Consider the following 17,772-nt stretch of genomic DNA (forward strand, 5'->3'; position numbering starts at 1 on the left):
GTAGAGGAGGGTCATGCATAATGGAGACCTGAGATGAGAAGAGATTCTACCATTCAATGCTTTCCAGGCAAAGACAAAGTTTTCAGGACACTGACTCTGGGAAAAAGGCACAAGTGTCAGGGCATGAAGAGGCAGGCTGCTGGATGTTGGAGAGAGGCTGTCGTCCAGAGTCCTCCCTTAGAGGACATTTTCTCTCTTGTCGCCACCTGCTGCCTGGCCAAGAGGAGAGAGGCCGTGTCTGCAAACGAGGACGTTCTCTCCCTGGCCCAGCCACACACCACTTCTGGACAAAGGCAGTGCCAGAGGGAGTCCCAGGATCAGACAGCTCAAGAATTTATAGAAAACCAGAGATTACCTGAGTATTATTCTTACATGTTAGGAAACTGAAGTCCAGAGAGGGAAGGGTTTGTTCGAGGTCACAGAGTATTAGAGCTGAGATGAGGAGCCAACCAGGTCTTCTGACTTCTTTTCCAGGTTCCTTTTCCCTCTCACCCCCATCTCACATTCCTATCAGCAGGTATTTTATGCTTACCTCTTTGCTGCCTTTATCATTAGATAGCCCTACTATTGGCTGTCTGGCCTTGAACAAATTATTGGAACCTCACCTTTCTCATATAAAAAATGAAGCTGATAATTCTAATCTTGGAGGGTTAAAATTAAAGATTCTGTGAGTTAGAGGAGATGCTTAAAAGTGATAGCTGTCATCTGCAATATTCAAGAGTATGTAGAAATATATATATATTTCATTGGGGAATGAAAAAGCAAAACAGAGGCCAAAAAGAAGACCCTCAGGATCACTTTTTGCATCTAAAAGATCATGTGGAATCTAAACAATTATTGGAGATGATCTGTGTGTTCTCGAGGCCTATATGGCTAAGTCCACCATGTTCCTTGGGGGGCCATCAGGATCCTGATGTCTTCATCGTTGTTGCCAGTCCTTTCATGAAATATTCATGAAGTTACTCCTGTGTGCCCCGCAACTTACTGTGATATGGTCCCTGCTTAGCAACTTGTGAGAAGATAATTTGCAAAAATCTTTAATTAGGATTGATCATGAAAAACTATTTAAGCACAACTCCCTTATGTTGTGCTTAAATCAGCCTCCCTTTTGTGCCGCTTTAATTCTTTCTATGAACCCTAAACAAAAAAAAGGACCCATGAAAGATTGTGTTTGCCCCTTAACCTGCTCTCTGCCATCTCAGGAAAGGTCATTTGTGACCACAAGCTGGGCACCGTGGTGGCCCATCCAGCCTAACTCTGAATGGAGTCAAGATGAAATCACATCCGGAGGGCCCCTTCAGGATGGCCACTGCTACAGACTTCTACAGCTTTGCTTCTATGAACCAGGGACACCAGTAACAGAGCAATAAGGGGCCTCAGTTCCATTCTGGTTTTAAATAGATTTTGGTCTAAACATGTTTTATAATATGCAATAATTGGGTTAGCCTCATGACAAATGTCATCCCTACCTTCGCCAGAGCAACATGCCATTTCCGTTAGGAATAATGTTTCCTGGCCAGAGTAAGGCATGGAAAATAATATGGGGTCATCAACAATTCCCTTCAGTTTCACTGATCAGATTAAACTTAGCAACGGAAAGAGGAATTTACAAATTAGATGCCGTTCTCTATTTATTACCAAAACGGTTGCTTTCCACGACATCCAGGAGATACAGTTGAGATCTCATTAAGTCTCAGCTTGTGATAACATTTACTCCATAAATCTCCATTGCAGCCAGTGAATGAAATGAGCAGTATGCCAAAGACCACATAATGGATGAAATCAAACCTCTGCCCGGTAGAAGGCAGTTGACCTTTTCAAGACTTAAACGTATGCGGCTTTCTGGTCCTACACAGCAGCTGGGGCTTTATTCTTGGTTCTCTCTTAACCATTTGCTGACTTTCATGCTGAGCTGGCTACTGGCCTCACTGAAAAAGACATAAAATAAGGATATTTCTGACATTTCTCTGGATGTATTTGAAGAAAAAAGGGGAGAAGAGGCGAGTACATGAAGTAAAACATCGTGAAATATCCCTGTCCTCTCTCAGAAGTTAGAAATTGCATTGACAGACAAGAAACAGAAGATGAAGAATTAACTTGTGTGTCTGATTCATTTTACACCCCCTGCTGGACCAAATCTGGCCCCATCTGATTTTAGCTCTGACACAGTGACAGGGCAGGCCCTCGTCATCTGTCCCAGGGGCAGAATTCCAAAGACTTCCAGGCCAAGAGCCCACTGTTCTCCCAGTTCCCCTTATGTTGCCTCTGAGCCTCTCCCGTGCTCTGTCCTGAGAGAGGGTTGAAATCTGCATGTACCCCTAAGAGCCAGTGAACCTGTAAAAACTGTGAGCAGGGAGGATCTGCCCTTTTCTATCTTTAGAAAACAAACCAGTTGACAGGGGACAGGGCCTTTAGAAACAGCCCCAGCAACCCTGACAGGGGCAAGGCAGGCCTGGAGGATATGAGGCTCTGCCCAGAGGCTGGGAAATAGACTCAGTGACCTGGGGATCCCTTTGTCCCAGGTTTTAGGGTGCCCTGATTCTCTGATTATGATGGAGCCACCCCCTTGGCTACAGGGGAATCCAGGGCCCAGTTTAGGGATATGGAAAGATAATTGCAATGGACCAAATGTTTGTGTTGACCCCAAAATCCCATATTGAAAGAAACCCCAATCCTAATATGTAGTATTTGGAGATGGGCCTTTGGGAGGTCATTAGGTATGAGGTGGAGCTCTTACAAATGGGATCAGTGCCTTCTTACATGAGGCCAGAGACTAGCTAGCACCCTTCCCACGTGTGAGGACACTGCAAGGAGACGACCGGGAAGATGTGAACCAGGAAGACGGCCCTCACCAAGGACCTGACCATGCTGCTTCTCACCTCCAGCCTCCAGAACTGGGAGAAACAAATGTCCGCTGTCTAAGCCACAAGGTCTGTGGTAATTTGTTAGAATAGCTAGGCTAAGACAGAAACAAATCTTAAATGTGCCAGCCCTCCCCTGTCCAGCTTTCTCTCTTCTCGCTGCCTTCAGCCCAGCCTAACACTGACATTTTTCCTTCTGTTTTTAAGAATTCCATCCATCTCCCCAGGGGAGCCCCATTCCATTAAGCAACTCCCTTTAGAAAACTCTGTTGTTCCTGACCAGGCTTCAGTCTTGCCACCCCCAACAATGAGGCTTACATACAAAGTGACCCGAATACAGAACAGCCCAGTACTCAGGGCGGGCACCAGGACTGTTAAGAGGACAGACTCTTTCCCATCACACGGGAGCATAAGCCTCCTCTGGAACCCTGTGGCTGTCACCAGAGGCACCATCTCTTCGTCCGCTCATGTAATCCTGAAGAGCAGAGCCCTCAAAGCCTCCGATTTGGGGCTGTTACTCAACATTTTTTTTTTATAAGCCACATCAGACAAGAATTAAAGGAGGCAGAGTTATTTGGAATTCTACAAGCGGTACCTTTCAGGGTGAAGGGATGGCTTGTTGGTGTGTTTATGGTCACAGACAGAAAACAGACCTTTGAACAGCAAGGGACAAAGGGCATGACAGGGCTCCCACTGCTAAGCACACAGGACAAGCCAGCTCTCAGGAAGACAGGCCACTGCTGCAGCCAATCCACCAACCCTGACCTGGGGCGGCAGTTTCTCTGCTCTCCCCATTGGCTCCTGTGCACGCACCCATGGTGGGACGCAGTCCACGGTAATCTTCTTCCATTACCAAATGATAACTTTCCATATTAGCAATGACAGAAGCAGGAGCTGTCACTCCTCCACTATCAGCCTCTGACAGATAATGTATCTTGATGTGACATGGGGCTTTTATCTCCCGTTTATGCGGAAGGGAGTGGAGGATGGTGGGAGCCCAGGGCAACTGTATCCTGGGTGCTCTGTTTAGAGGCTGAGCACTGGTTACTGGAGGAAATGGATCAAAGGGAAATATAGGATGATTCATCTCCCCTTCACCCCCTCGGCTGAGTTACTCTCAGCTCTCAGGTGTGTTGATCTGTTTGCAAAGCACCAAATTAAAATCAAATCAGCACTTTTTGGGTGCCGACCTTGGGCGAGGCTGTGTGGGCAGATTGATTTGTCATAGGGGATTGTGGCTTCAGGTAGGTGACAGGACTTCTCCCCAAGCTACACAAATGAACTTCTTTCTGTGAGGCTGTCCCTGGCAGAGATCCCCTGCAGGGTCCCCTATGCTGGGTGCCTGGGAGCATCAGGGTCTCAGAGCCACTGCCCTGTAGTGCCTCACACTCCTGAATCAGCAAAGTCAGATCATACCACGTTCCGGGCAGTGAACGTGCCAAGGTGGGAGAGGGGATGGTCACTGAGCTGGAACAGCCCAGTCCTGAGCATGCTGGCTGACCACTGCACCCCTCTAATCAAGTTCAAAAGCAGCCAGAAACAAAAAGAAACTGACAGGTCACATAATTGATATGCCTCCTTTTGTGCAAGACTGTCTCTCAAACCATTCCAAATGGAGGTTTTGATCTGTTAAACATCTATTTTTTATTTTTATTGTTTTTGTTTGAGGAAGATAATGCCATAACCTGCTTTATGCTTCAAACATAGTTTTTATAATCATAAATCTTATCTTTTATCTCTCCCCTTTTAAAAAACAAACAAATCTTTGCCTCTTTGTGTTCACATTTAAGGTCAGTTTTTAGAAGAAATATACATCTGTGAACACTATTGCTTGATTTTATCTGTTATTGAAATTTATAGAAATGGATCCATATAGCATGTGTGTGTGTATTTTCAAATCCTCACCCAAGGAAATGTTTTTATTGACTGTAAAGAGAGAGGAAGGGGGAGAGAGAAAAACATCAGTGGGAGATAGAAGTATTGATTGATTGCCTCTCATACGAGCCCCGACCTGGAATCAAAGCCACAATCTTGTGGTGTACAGGACAACGCTCCAACCAACTGAGCCACTCGGCCAGGACTAAGGTCTGTTTTCCTACTTCTCTTCTCCTTACCTCCATCCATCTTGCTTTGCATATTAAACTGAGGGTGATAAATGCCATAACAAGGGAGATGAAGAGGCTACTCTGGCTGAGGGATCAGAAGGATGCTCTTCCTGTTGCCCCCTGGCTGGAGGATAGTCAGAACATTACAGAGGGAGGGACTGTGGTACAGGGAGTGTGCTGCGGAGTCTGCAGAACTGAACTCACCGCCTACCTACCAGAGGCTAGGTGAAAATTTGAGCTGTGTTGCATGAACAAGTTAATTTCTCTGAGCCTCAGTCTTCCCATCTATAAAATGGGGATATTGGTACCCAAATGAGATGATCTTAACTGGAGGATTAAATGAGATCATCTCTATCTAGCTCAGTGATGGCGAACCTTTTGAGCTCGGCATGTCAGCATTTTGAAAAACCCTAACTTAACTCTGGTGCCGTGTCACATATAGAAATTTTTTGATATTTGCAACCATAGTAAAACAAAGACTTATATTTTTGATATTTATGTATATATTTAAATGCCACTTAACAAAGAAAAATCAACCAAAAAAATGAGTTCGCGTGTCACCTCTGACATGCGTGTCATAGGTTTGCCATCACTGATCTAGCTCCTGCCCTAGTCCTGGCTCTGCCTTCTAGCCCAGGGGAGCCCACAGAGGCTGATATGTGTCCACTGTCCACCCTCAGAATCCAATAAGCAATTCCACACAGGTTATGGAATAATGGTTCCCCTCAAAGAGAGAATGCAAGAGCGAGCAATGTCATGCCCCTTGTCCTACTGACCATTGAATGGATCTATTTCTACCTCCTTCCGGTTGTTCCTCTAGGCTCAGTTTTTAAACTCTGAAATCATTTTTACCAACTCCATCAATGACAATACACCCTCCAAAGGCCTAGGATGAGTACAGTGAGAACAAGACAAAGGGGATTTGGCCAACTAGGGAGGAATCTATATATATAAAAGCCTAAGTGACTGGCCGACCGGCCGACCAGCCGGCTGGTAGCTATGACCATCAGGGGTCAGATGCTCAATGCACAGGCATGGAAACATGGAACAGACTGATGAATTTCAGAGGTAAGGGGAGAGGGGGAGGGTGGGAATAGATTAACCAAAGATCTTACATGCATACTAGAGGTCCAGTGCACAGATTTGTGCATCGGTGGGGTCCCTTGGCCTGGCCTGTGGGGATTGGGCTGAAACAGGCTCTCCAACATCCCCTAAGGGTCCCAGATTGTGAGAGGGCACAGGCCAGGCCAAGGGACCCCACTGGTACATGAATCCGTGCACCGGGCCTTTAGTGTAGAGATATAGAACCATAATTCTCTTGTTTCAAAGAGGATTCAATTTTCAACATATTTTGGAGAGGGAAGTCTATTAAATATAAATTGCTGTCCCGAATGCTGAGTGGGAGAGCATACTTTGCCTCCTGAGAGCTCTCTATATGACAACAGAGCTGGGCCATTCCAGCTCACACTGGTGCTCTGACCTGCCTGCGCTGAAAGTGGGGGTCTGGAAGGGCGTCAGTGAAGACGCACTCTCTATATTGGGTTGGCAGGTGGAGTAGAAGAGGTAAAGGTTGTCCTAGGCAGAGGGAGGAGGGATTTACAAAGGTCCAGAAACAGCAAATTGCAGGCCTGTTTGGAAGGAGGAGCAGTCTGGTTTATTCCTTCTTATTACTGAGTAGTATTCCATAGTGTGGATGTACCATTGTTTAAACATTTATCCATGGAAGTATATTTTGATTGTTTCCAGTTTGGGGCTATTACAAATAAAGCTGCTATGAATAACTGTGCACAGATTTTTATGTGGATATAGCTTTTCATTTTCTGGGGTAAATTGTTAGGAGTGTAACTGCTCAGTAAGTATATATTTAGATTTTTAAAGAAATGGCCAGACTCTTTTCCAGAATGCCTGTACAATTCTCTGTTCCAACCAATAATGGATAAGTGATCCTGGTTCTTCACATCCTCACCCAAGTTTAGTGCTGTCATGACTTTTTATCTTATCTGTTCTTATAAGTGTCATGATGGTCTAAATTTGCATTTCCCTAATGACTAGTGATGTTGAACACATCTATATAAAGACAAGAAGTTTATAATTGGTTTCAGAGTTTCTTTTGGCTAATTACATTACTTTCTCCAAACCTCATTTTTTTTCCCATCTGTAAAATGAGAGAATTTAACTATATGACCCCTAAACAAGTGTACAGTTCTAAAATTCTTTGTACCACGTGATCCACCCTGGGGGAGTTTGTTTGCAAGGTGAGGAGCATTTGATTTTCCCTTTATGCACCAGCTATTGCCATCTGCCAGGCTTTATTTTGTAGCTATGCAGAGACAGCCAAAGCTTTTGACAAGGGAATGCCATGTCAACTCCAGGAAGACCGGCTTGTCTACATTGTACTAGATATGTGTAAGCAGTGCTGGGGAGCAGGGCAGGCAAGTGGCTGCTGGTCTAGGGGAACAGAGGTGGAGAGGAGAGCAGGGAGCAGGCAAGAGGCACTTTCTAGGAGGTCAATTGATAGACTTGGTAATTGATGTAGGAATTGATAACCATGGAGGGATCTGTCTTACACTATAAGCTTTAGAGGGCTGGGACAGCCTTTAAATTGTCTTAATGACATGAGAGAGAGGTTCCTATATGGATATATGTTTAATAAATGCATTTTTTTATCTTGAGGAGGAGAAAAAGAGAAAGAATTCTATCTTTATCTTTCTTCATGGCTGGCCTTCTCTCAGATGAAGCATTCGAGCCAGGAAATGGACCATGTGCCTTGCAACGGTGCTTCTCTGCTGATGACAATACCTGTGCAGCAGCAACAGTTTTGTAGTCGGTGCCTTTAAAAGGGATGCTCATTGCTGCTCAGAGGGAGGGGAAAGGCCTCTACATGACCCTGTCGAGCAGAGGGGTGTGGAGCCAAGACCCATGAGGCCGCCCACTCCGGAAGTGGCACAAAAGGCAACAGGGTACAAACATGCCCCTTTTGCCTCTTTTCTGTCTTTTTGGGCCCTAAAATGGCTCTTGAGTATCATTCTGTCCTTTTCTCCAAGGCTATCTGTAACCAGCCACATATTGGGCCTGATGAAGGGCTGAACGCTGACCCCTTAGGATCTAGGTAGGCTGGGCCATGTGCTTCTCCTTTTCTGTCTGGAAACCCTCAGATGACTGGCAGCTAGGTTGCACCCAGAACAGGAGGTCTGCAGCGTGATGGCATCCTGGAAAGTCTGGAGACTCAATACACTCATGAAACAGGACTCTGTTTGCCCTCAAGCTTTGGGCGTCACCGTGGCACTGAGCAGCTCTTGTCAAGGCACCAGTGACCCCACACTGCTAAGCCCAGTAATGAGTTCCCAGCGCCCACCATACTCGCCTCTCAGCAGCACTGCCCTGGCCTATCCTACCTCCTCTCTGCCATGCCCTTCTATCTCCTCTGCTGGCTCTTCCTCATCCCCTAGCCTCCACACATCAGTAGAGGTGGGAAAGGCCAGGGCAGTGCTGGCCTCTCCCATTTCTCTCTACACTACTCCGCAAGTGATCTCATCCAGGCAAATAGGTTTAGATCCCCTCTATATGTTGTTGACTTCTCAAAATATAATTTGTCCCAGACCTCTCCCCAGACCTCAGATGAATTCCCAATTGCCTACACACCATCTACATTTGGATGTCAAATAGGCATTTCAAACGTCTGGGTGTGAGACTTTTCCTAATATTCCTGCCCTGACACCTATTCCTCTCATAGCTCCCCTGGATCAGTACATGAGGATTCCACACTTTCTGCTGTTTAGACAATCACCTGGAAAACTCCTGGTTTCTTTCTCTCTCTCATACACACATCTTATATCTGATACTCCAGCAAATGACGTCATTCTGGAGCCTTTCTGTATCACCTCATTGTTACCAGGACAACATAGAGCCTCACTGTATCACCTCATTGTTACCAGGACAACATGGAGCCTCACTGTATCACCTCATTGTTACCAGGACAACGTGGAGCCTCACTGTATCACCTCATTGTTACCAGGACAACATGGAGCCCCACTGTATCACCTCATTGTTACCAGGACAACATGGAGCCCCACTGTATCACCTCACTGATACCAGGACAAGGTGTTATGGTCTCTTGAGGCAGGAGCCCCAACCCCTCCCCCGGCTCCCTGCTTCGCCCTTGCCCACCTCCATTCCATTCTGCAGATTGCAGCCAGGGAGTTCCTGGTAAACGTGGGTCAAGTCATAGCACTTCTCAGCTAAAAACTCTCAGTGGCTTCCTAGTTCACTCCTCGGAAAAGCCCAAGTTCTTACAGTGAGCCTCATGGTTCACGTCCTGGTTACCTTGGACTTCATCACCTACCTCTTTCCCTCTTACTCACTGCCCTCCAGTCACATTAGCCTCTTCTCTGCTCCTCAAATATATCAGCTCTGCTTCTCCCTTGAGGCCTTTCCACAGGCTGCTCCCTCTGCCCAGAATGCTCTTTCCCCAAATATCTATATATTTCCTTACTGCCTTCAAGTCTTCATTCAAATGCCACCTTCTCAGTGAGGTACTTCTGAGCACCCCACCTAAATTACAGCCTCTCAGCACTTCTGTCTCCCTCTCGTATTTCACCTTCTCCATGGCACTTATCACTCTCTGACATACCATTTAATTGGTATGTCTCCCCACTAGGAGGTAAGTTCCATGAGGGCAGGGATATTTGACTGCTTTGCTCATTGCTATACCCCCTGCACCTGAAACAGTGTCTGGCATGGAGCAGACTTTAATGAGAGGATGAATGGGTGGAAGCATAAACTGGAACATATTTTTGGATGTAATTTACCAGCTACATTATTACTCTAATTACTTAGAGAAGTACCTCCTAACTGTGCCCTTGCTCTCTGTCTTCTCTACTACTGCTCTTCCTATTTCCTCCATGGTGTTTGTAGCTTTTCCTAGGAGAAGTGCATGATTGGGCTCCTGCAGGTATGCTAACTGTCCTGCCCTGGTGCCACCTCTCTGTCACCACGTCCTACTCCAGCAGCATCTGGCAGGTGCTGACCCGCCTTCTGCCCAGGGAAGAACAAAAATTGCCAGAGCCGTTGATGAATAGTGATGATGCCTTTTTTCTTAAAAGACTACTTTGTTTTTGAGCTGAAAAGAACTGGCAGAGCTTACGATATTATAAATTTTTAGCAACTTCAAAGGCTAAGATACTACTTTAATTGAAACATGCATATAAATTATAGCAGCATTTCTCCCCTTGTGTTTGTTTCAAAGGGCAAACTATGAAGTTTAGAAGACAAGAATATAGTTCCTGAGCCATACGCTAGCCTTTTCTGCAAATCTATTAGGTTGCCAATTCCCTAATAATTTAATCACTGCTTTTATTGGACTTCCCCAATAGACACAGTCCTTTGGACTGATTTCCTGGCTCCATTACCACATCTCTCATATCCATTTCATTGCATGGGTCTATTTTACTCTTCATCTTGCTTTTTTATAGACTCATTTCCTTGCCCCACCCCAGTAGAACTGTTCTAGCACCATTTCAACAATTGAAGGTGGCAGGCTCCCACTGTGCTCTCCCAGGACAAGGCTGGCTGAGGACCAGAAGCAGACAGCAAAGGCTCCTCCAGCCATCAGGAAGGAGTACACGGTGGGAGGAACAGCAGTCTCCAGAGTCTGATTTCATCCATATTCGGACTTCTGAAAATCTTGGCAGAGGTTCTGTCCACTGGATTAGGCAGTTCATCACGCTCATCCCAAAGCCTGGCCAGAAATGTGGGGGACAGGCCTTGTCCACGTGATCTGGTCCAGAGGCAAAGAATTCTCCATGCTAGGAATGCCTTGGAATTTATTCATTTAATGGTCAGGACAGGGAAGCAGCACACATCTAGGGAGCTCTTGCTTTAGACAGAGAACAGAATAACTATGTGTGTCTGTGGACCACAACTGACTGCTAAGCAAGTAGTGGATGCCGCTCATTTTTAATAATATGCTAAGAAACTTGCTCATCAGCATGAATCATGACACTGGGCCTCTGCCCTGACTTAGGATGGAGAGGGGCCAAGATGCCAGTTTCTGTGTTTCAGAGGTAAGCTTCTCTGTGGTACTTATCTACCGTGCCACTCTGTGCCACAAACTAACTACACCACAGTTCCAGCAACAGTATAATAGAATTTGCCAAGCATTTTCCCAGAAAGACCCCAGTGGCACCATTGCTCACTATTATAATTCATTGAAAGCCTTGTCTTCCAACCTGCCTCCTCAGGTTATTAAATTATGTCATTACCAGTCCCTGTTTGTGTGTTTTAATTTTGTGTTTCCCCTTGAGCAGCGATCAGAAAGGGAGCATTGGTGGAGAGTTCTAGCGGTCTCTGCAGCTAAACCTTTGCTGGCTCCTTGCCCACTTCCTCCACTCGATCCTCCTCTAGATCCCCCATCAGGACTCAGGTGCTAATGAGCAGAAACTCACAGAAATCTGTCGGGAGTTTGAAAACATGGACATAACTCGTGCCTACTATAAGGCCGAGAAACTAGACTCACTGTATTTACATGTATGTGCTAGGATATATATGTACGCACATGCCTGCACACAGGGATTTCACAGCTGATGGGAAGACCGTGCTTTCCTCAGGGCAGCTGGCCTGGCAGTCCTGCGCCTTCCTGGCTCCTTAAGGAGAGAAGCACCTGATCCATACCAGCGTCCTGCTTCCCTCCATCAGCCTCCCTGAGACCCGGTGGGTACTGTCACCTCCCCTCCACTCAGGGAATGTTTCTGGCTGCCCACCTTACCTGCCTGTCTCCATACAGCAACCATCTTGTTGGCTTTTTAACCTGTTCGGTTCCTGACTACCCTAGATGCTCAAGGTTCAGGAGCATGTTTTCAAGTTATGCTGCTTGAGGAAGAAACACACCTATGCAAACACGCAAAATGAAAGGGAAAGAGTGCACCCAGAGAGAGGAGGCAAGTGCGTGGTCATCAGAGAGATGGAGGTCCCAGGGAGAATAGTCGGACCTAGCGCAGTGGTTCTCCAATGTACCCGGTAGCTCTATCATCCGCAGGCTGTTCAAACCAATTGCTGGGCCCCACCCCAGGATCTCTGAGCCAGCAGATCTGAAGTGCAGCCTGAGTTTGCATTTCTAGTAACTCCCCAGGTGCTGCCGGTCCAGGGACCACACTTTGAGACCCACTGGGCTAATGTGGTGAGAGCCTGCCCCGTGCAACCCCAGAGGAAGGGATTTAGCTCAGTTTCCATAACCTGTCAAATGCCTCTAGGCTTCCTCAGCCTTCCCATCTAGTACTTTGAATCTAACCTCCTTACGAGAAGAAGCCTTTGGCTGCTTTCCCCGAGAAAGCACAATGGGGCTTGGAAGTCTGCTGCAAAGGGGGCGAGGGTCCCGCTTTCTAGGGAGCTGCTTGGTGGAAAGTATTCTTTGTAACAAGCCTGTGCAGGAGCCTGCCCTCTGCCCAAAGAGATGGAGCCCAGAGGAGGCTGTCTGACTTAAAAACAGTGCACCTTAGCAAAATCTAAACTGTCTTTAAGATCAAAGACCCTAAAAGAAAATGAGGTTTTCCAGATCAATCATAATTATTTCACTAAATTCTATGAGTAGCAAATGATTGCAAGCAGTGAGACCAATGTTGTTCCAGGAGGACAACTGTAAAGAAAGGTTGGTGGTAAAAGGTTTCTGCCGTGCTCCCACCATCTCTTCCCTCTCCCAGAACCCAGCCAAGACAGAGGATGCTGCTCACTGTTTCGGGGTTTCTCCTCATCCATGCCTTCGTCCTCGTTCTCAGGGTCAATGTCTTCCGCCTGTGTGATCCAGTCCAGGTAGCCCTTCAGGTCCTCTTCCAGTTGTTGCTTCTCTCGTAGCTTTTGGAAATCCCCCCGAGCCTTGGCCTTCTCCCTCTCTTTGGAGAACTCTCTGGAGAGAGAGTGGAGTGGGCAGGGCAGGGAGTGCATGGAAGGAGGGCGTGGGTGGGGCATGAAGGAGAGATGGAGACAAGGGGAAACAAAAGTGAGGATGGCTTTGCACTAGGAAGCCTGCCCACATGCCCCAACTTCCACAGGTAGCTTTCTCTAGCCATCCCAGGCTATGTCTTGGCTCTCACATAAATAGAGGGAGTCACTGAATGGGAGGGATAAAACCCATTTCCCTTTTTCCTGGATCATGATTACAGGCTCTGCCTTCAATAACAACTGTTCTCCAATGACCCGAAATCTCCTTCGAACAGTAACCAAAAAAACCTCCACAATAGTACGGAACATGCATTCGCCTTTCCCAGCTTTGGACGGCAGGAGAAGAGTCTCAAGAGCCTGTGGGTGGCAAAAGGTGCAGGAGCCCGGTGTGCTGAAGCCTGCTCAACCACAGCAGCTCCCGAGAGCCACCTGTACACGGCTCTTCCCAACTCTGGCTTCAGTGAGGTCTCTGTGGTGGCTTCAAATTGGCCATGGTGGGAATATTTACACCATGGGAACTGGCAAATGTTATAAACCAGGGCTTTCTCCCCTAAAGAGCCAATTGTTAAATATGTATCAGTGCACCACTGATTTGAGACCCAGGGGAATGAACCCCCTCCTTCTCTATTCTTATGAATAGGGCTCTTCCTGCCTCTCTTAGCTGCCTGGGAGGATTTTTAATCTAGAGAAAGTGCTTTCTCACATGGAGACAATGAGGGTTCCAAACACAAGAAAATGTCCTGGGGGCTGCCTTTTAGGTTAAAAAAGAAATCTAATCATAATGGAAAAATACATAAAATCAAGATGATATAAAAGTTAAATGATGCGTTCAGTTTAAAGTAATAATGAGCAGAAATTGGAATTGAATTGGAGTTTGACAAAAGAAGGGCCTGTTGAAAAATTTGACAGAAGGGCTATTTATTTTCTATGATTCTGTCCTTATTTCTCTCTGATTTCAAATTCACTTTCCTAGCAAGGCAGGGCTGGCAGCAGAAGGCTGTGATCAAGAAGGTTAGTTCTTAACTTGCCAAGCAAGTTTGTGTCTTTTCTTGTCAAATTGTACACAGGAGCATTTCTCTGCTTGATACTCAGTCTATGGGGAATGGGGCCCTCAGTGGTGTGTGTATGTGTGTGTGTGTGTGTGTGTGTGTTGCATTGGGCATCTTGTTTAATTCTTAGAAATATGATTCCTCCTTCTCTCACCAGTAAAGGTGTAGTTCATGGCAGGCGGCTGCAGAAACCACCTTGAAAGAATTCCTTGCACAAGCCAGACACTCTACAGAAGCACCTTGGAAGGAAGGACACACCAACAAACCATAGTGGGCACAGGCTCAGCCCCTGAATCTATTGGCTGACATTAGCTGGCTCTCTCACCACACCCACTGGCTGCTATGTGCATTTTGCTAGTGCTGCTTTGGAGAGCATGGGTTAGAGCTCACCATTTTTATGGTGAATGGGGTTGGTGCTGGAAGTGGTCTAGGGAACTTCTTAATTGGGAGATGTGGGAGCTCTCAAGCTAACGAGTTCTCTTCAACTGCTGCCTTAATGGTGCTCTGGTTTGGATGGAATTTTCTTCCTAAATTTGATTGAATTCTAATTGGACTGAACTTGTTTTTCATTGGGCTTCCTGCCAACTGGTGGGTACCTTCATTTCCTTCCCAGGGAGTTTAATGCCAGGGAGAAGGGGCCAGATTAACAGCTTGCAGTGACGATGGAGGCCTTGCTCTGCTTTGCCCAGCTGTCCTTTTGTTATTGAGGTGGACAAGGAAAGATGCCAGCCACCTGCCTAGTCACACCTCTGTACCTAGTCACACTGCCCCAGGGCCGTAGGCCTGCTCTCTGGAGACAGTCACTTCATATAGAAGTTCCCTCCCTGTGAGGATCAACTCCAATACTACGCTTGAAAGCCCTGCTCTCTGCTCTCTTTCTGCCCACACGCATTTGCACCTCCATCCCTCTCCTGTGGAGTGGGTTTGAGTTGTAAGGTGACTAAATAGCTGAGGGTTTATTTAGGCTCTTTTGGAATATTTTGCAGAGGGTCCAAGTTCTAGTTCCAAAACAGCTACCCATTCTTCTTCTAGGGTTGGGAGGATAGGACTGGGGCCCAACTGGAGTAGGGACAATTGACCCAGACCTATTACAGCATCTGCCCTGTGGAATCAAACTCACCATCGGTACCCTCTGGGGACTCAAAGTAAACATCACACATCCCTGTGATGAAAGAAAACTGAAGTGTGTGGGGGGTGTGACGGGGATAGGACAGTGGCAGGGTCAGATCGGAAGCCTGTGGCTCCCCTTGGCTCCCAGGGGTCATGGGACACAATCACACTGCAGCCGAGTGGAAGGTAAGCCAGGTTTCCCCGTCCAGACCCCATGCAGTAAGGGATTTTTCTGGGTGGCAGTGCCTGGCTCTCTTTTATCTCCTCGCCTGGATGCCAGCCAGGCACCTGCTCTGGGGACTGAGCTAATGAAGACATGAAGCCCCAGCCTGTCGGGCTGTGCTGGGCCCAGGGACCAAGTCGGCTAGACAATCAGTCACAGCTGTGGGATTTGTCGTAGGCAGAAGCACTTCCCTGGCCAGCAAGGGCCAACATGAAAAATGAGGGTGGGGTGGAGCGCCAGAGGACCGGCACTCACTGATGTAAGCGAGCACAGGGATGTGCAAGTGGAAAATCCTCAATACCGACGGCTGGTGCTCTAGGCCCTCTGTGATCCATACAGTCGAGCCCCATTATTCACAGATTCTGAACTTGCGAATTTGCCTACCCGCTAAACTTTACTTGTAACCCCAAGTCAATTACTCGTGTGCCTGTGAGGTCTTCCCCAGACATCTGTAAAGTGGAAGAAAACTGAGTCACTTGGAGCTGAGGTCAGACAAGGTGACCCGTTGCCTTCTTGTTTCAGCTCTCGGACTGTGAACAGAGGTCTCCTTTTTACGGTCTGTTTATTGCCACAGTTTGTATGGTCTGCTCATTGCCACTTTTGTGTTTGTGTTGGTGATTCTGCTGTTTAAAATGGCCCCCAAGCATAGTGCTGAAGTGCTGTCCGGTGTCCTAAGTGCAAGAAGGCTGTGAGGTGCCTCCTGGAGAAAATACATATGCTAGATGAGCTTTTTCCAGGCATGAGTTACAGAGCTGTTGGCCATAAGTTCAATGTTAATGAATCAACAGTGTGTATTAAATAAAGTATATTTAAAGAGAAACACACAAAATGCATGGTTATGTACTGATCACTTGATTAAAATGGTGTGATCAGAGACTAGCAGGAACCTCACCCTGTATTTCTCCTGAGACCAATGGTTCGGGATTGATACTCAGCATTTGTGGGGACATCACAGAATAATGAGAATCAATTGTCTATGCTGCCATCTCTTCCGCTTCCACCCACAAGGCATGTTCACCCTGGCCTTTCTCTTGCTTCCATCTGGACCTGGGTGTTGTGCCAGGGTCCAATTATGCCTTTAGGTGGTAACATGCTTACCCACCTGGCTCTCTGCTTTTGGGGGAGAGAGACATGCACATCTCCCCAGGGGAAAAGAACTGGATGACTACCCACCTAGCGGTACTGGGCCCCTTGTCAACTGGAGGCACATGTCTGAAGTCTCTGTTCACAATCACTTAAAAACAAAAAGTGACTGGATTCCAGAGTCCAGGGGCTTGCAACTGATTACAGCGTCCATGCAGTTTTGAGACTCTCACCGTCACTGCTGTTGTAATTCTGATAGGCTGGAGGGTGAGCCTTCTCAAGGGGAACACAAATATAACCTGATTCATATCTATAATACCAGGCCTGCGAGGACCAATAGGCAATGAACATGTAAATTCTTTCCACTGACACTATCCAGCCCTGTCAGGATATGTGAGTATCCTAGATGAAGGACACCCAAAGGACCCTCTGAAGACCAACATTTCTGATTCCCACCTTTTAAATGGAAACTTCATGGAGTGCCATCTTCCCTACCTTCATGAGCGGCAAGCTCCAAGCACACTTTAACCTTTTCTTGGTGCCAAGGGACATAATTTGAATGTGAGTTACTCTTAACTTACAGCTGCAGGCTAATGCCCCCAGTCCCAGAATGCTCCAAGCCTGCAGTGCTGCTGAGTGGGGGGGGGGGGGGGGCTCCTCTCTCTGAGTGTGTTAGGACTTGCTGGCTGCCAGCCCCCATGCTGAACAGCCCTGCCCTGCTGCAGCCTCCGGCGCTGGCTCTACACCTTCCTCCTGGGACTCTGCTCCCGCTGGCTGTTCCAGGAGCCTGCCACGGACCAGGGCTGCTGCCTGCTCTCTCGCCCTTCCTCACAGCAGTTCCACTCTTCATCTCTCTCCTTTTTTTACTATAACTTCAGGACATAGGTTTAACCAGCCAAATTGGTTGGGGGACAGTATAACAAGTTCAGGAATGAGGTTATGGGTTCACATTGCTTGGATTTAACCTGGATCCTCCCCTTTTCACCTGTCAGAAGTGAGGTAGGAATTCATGGAAAGCTCACTTTTCTTCTCTCTAACATGGAGGTGTGAACAGCACTAGCTTAGAGGGTTGTTGGGGGCCCTGCATGAGTTAATCTACCTGATGCTCCCGGGACAGAGCCTGACAGAGAATGCTGGCTCCTGGTCATGCCTCATTGCTGCAGTGAGTTTCATGGGCTCTGAGACTTCCCTGAATGCTTCTGGCAGGTTGGCTTACCCAGGAGTCTGACTGATGAAAAAATGGGAGTTTGCTGCATTCTTGTGGTCCTGCCTAGACACTGATTCAAACCCAAACCTGCCACCACCAGCTAGTCAGGCAGCAGGAGCCTGAGTCCATGTCACTTCATGGGCTCAGGGTGGCCCATTCAGGTTGGCTGGCCCTCTTGACAGGTTAGAAAGGGTTCCTTAAC

The 17,772-nt window shown here is 47.2% G+C and overlaps 1 protein-coding gene across 1 annotated transcript in view; it reads right to left on the bottom strand.

The window, feature by feature from the left end:
• Positions 1 to 17,772, bottom strand: part of CACNA1C (calcium voltage-gated channel subunit alpha1 C) — a 224,941-nt gene that overhangs the window by 151,278 nt on the left and 55,891 nt on the right. The window contains exon 6 of the mRNA XM_081083633.1: positions 12,691 to 12,863. Coding sequence (XP_080939759.1) covers positions 12,691 to 12,863 — 173 coding nt within the window. The remainder of the gene's footprint in view (positions 1 to 12,690; positions 12,864 to 17,772) is intronic.

The sequence above is a fragment of the Myotis nattereri genome (assembly GCF_964212035.1).
Source record: "Myotis nattereri genome assembly, chromosome: 2".
Taxonomy (NCBI): Eukaryota; Metazoa; Chordata; class Mammalia; order Chiroptera; family Vespertilionidae; genus Myotis; species Myotis nattereri.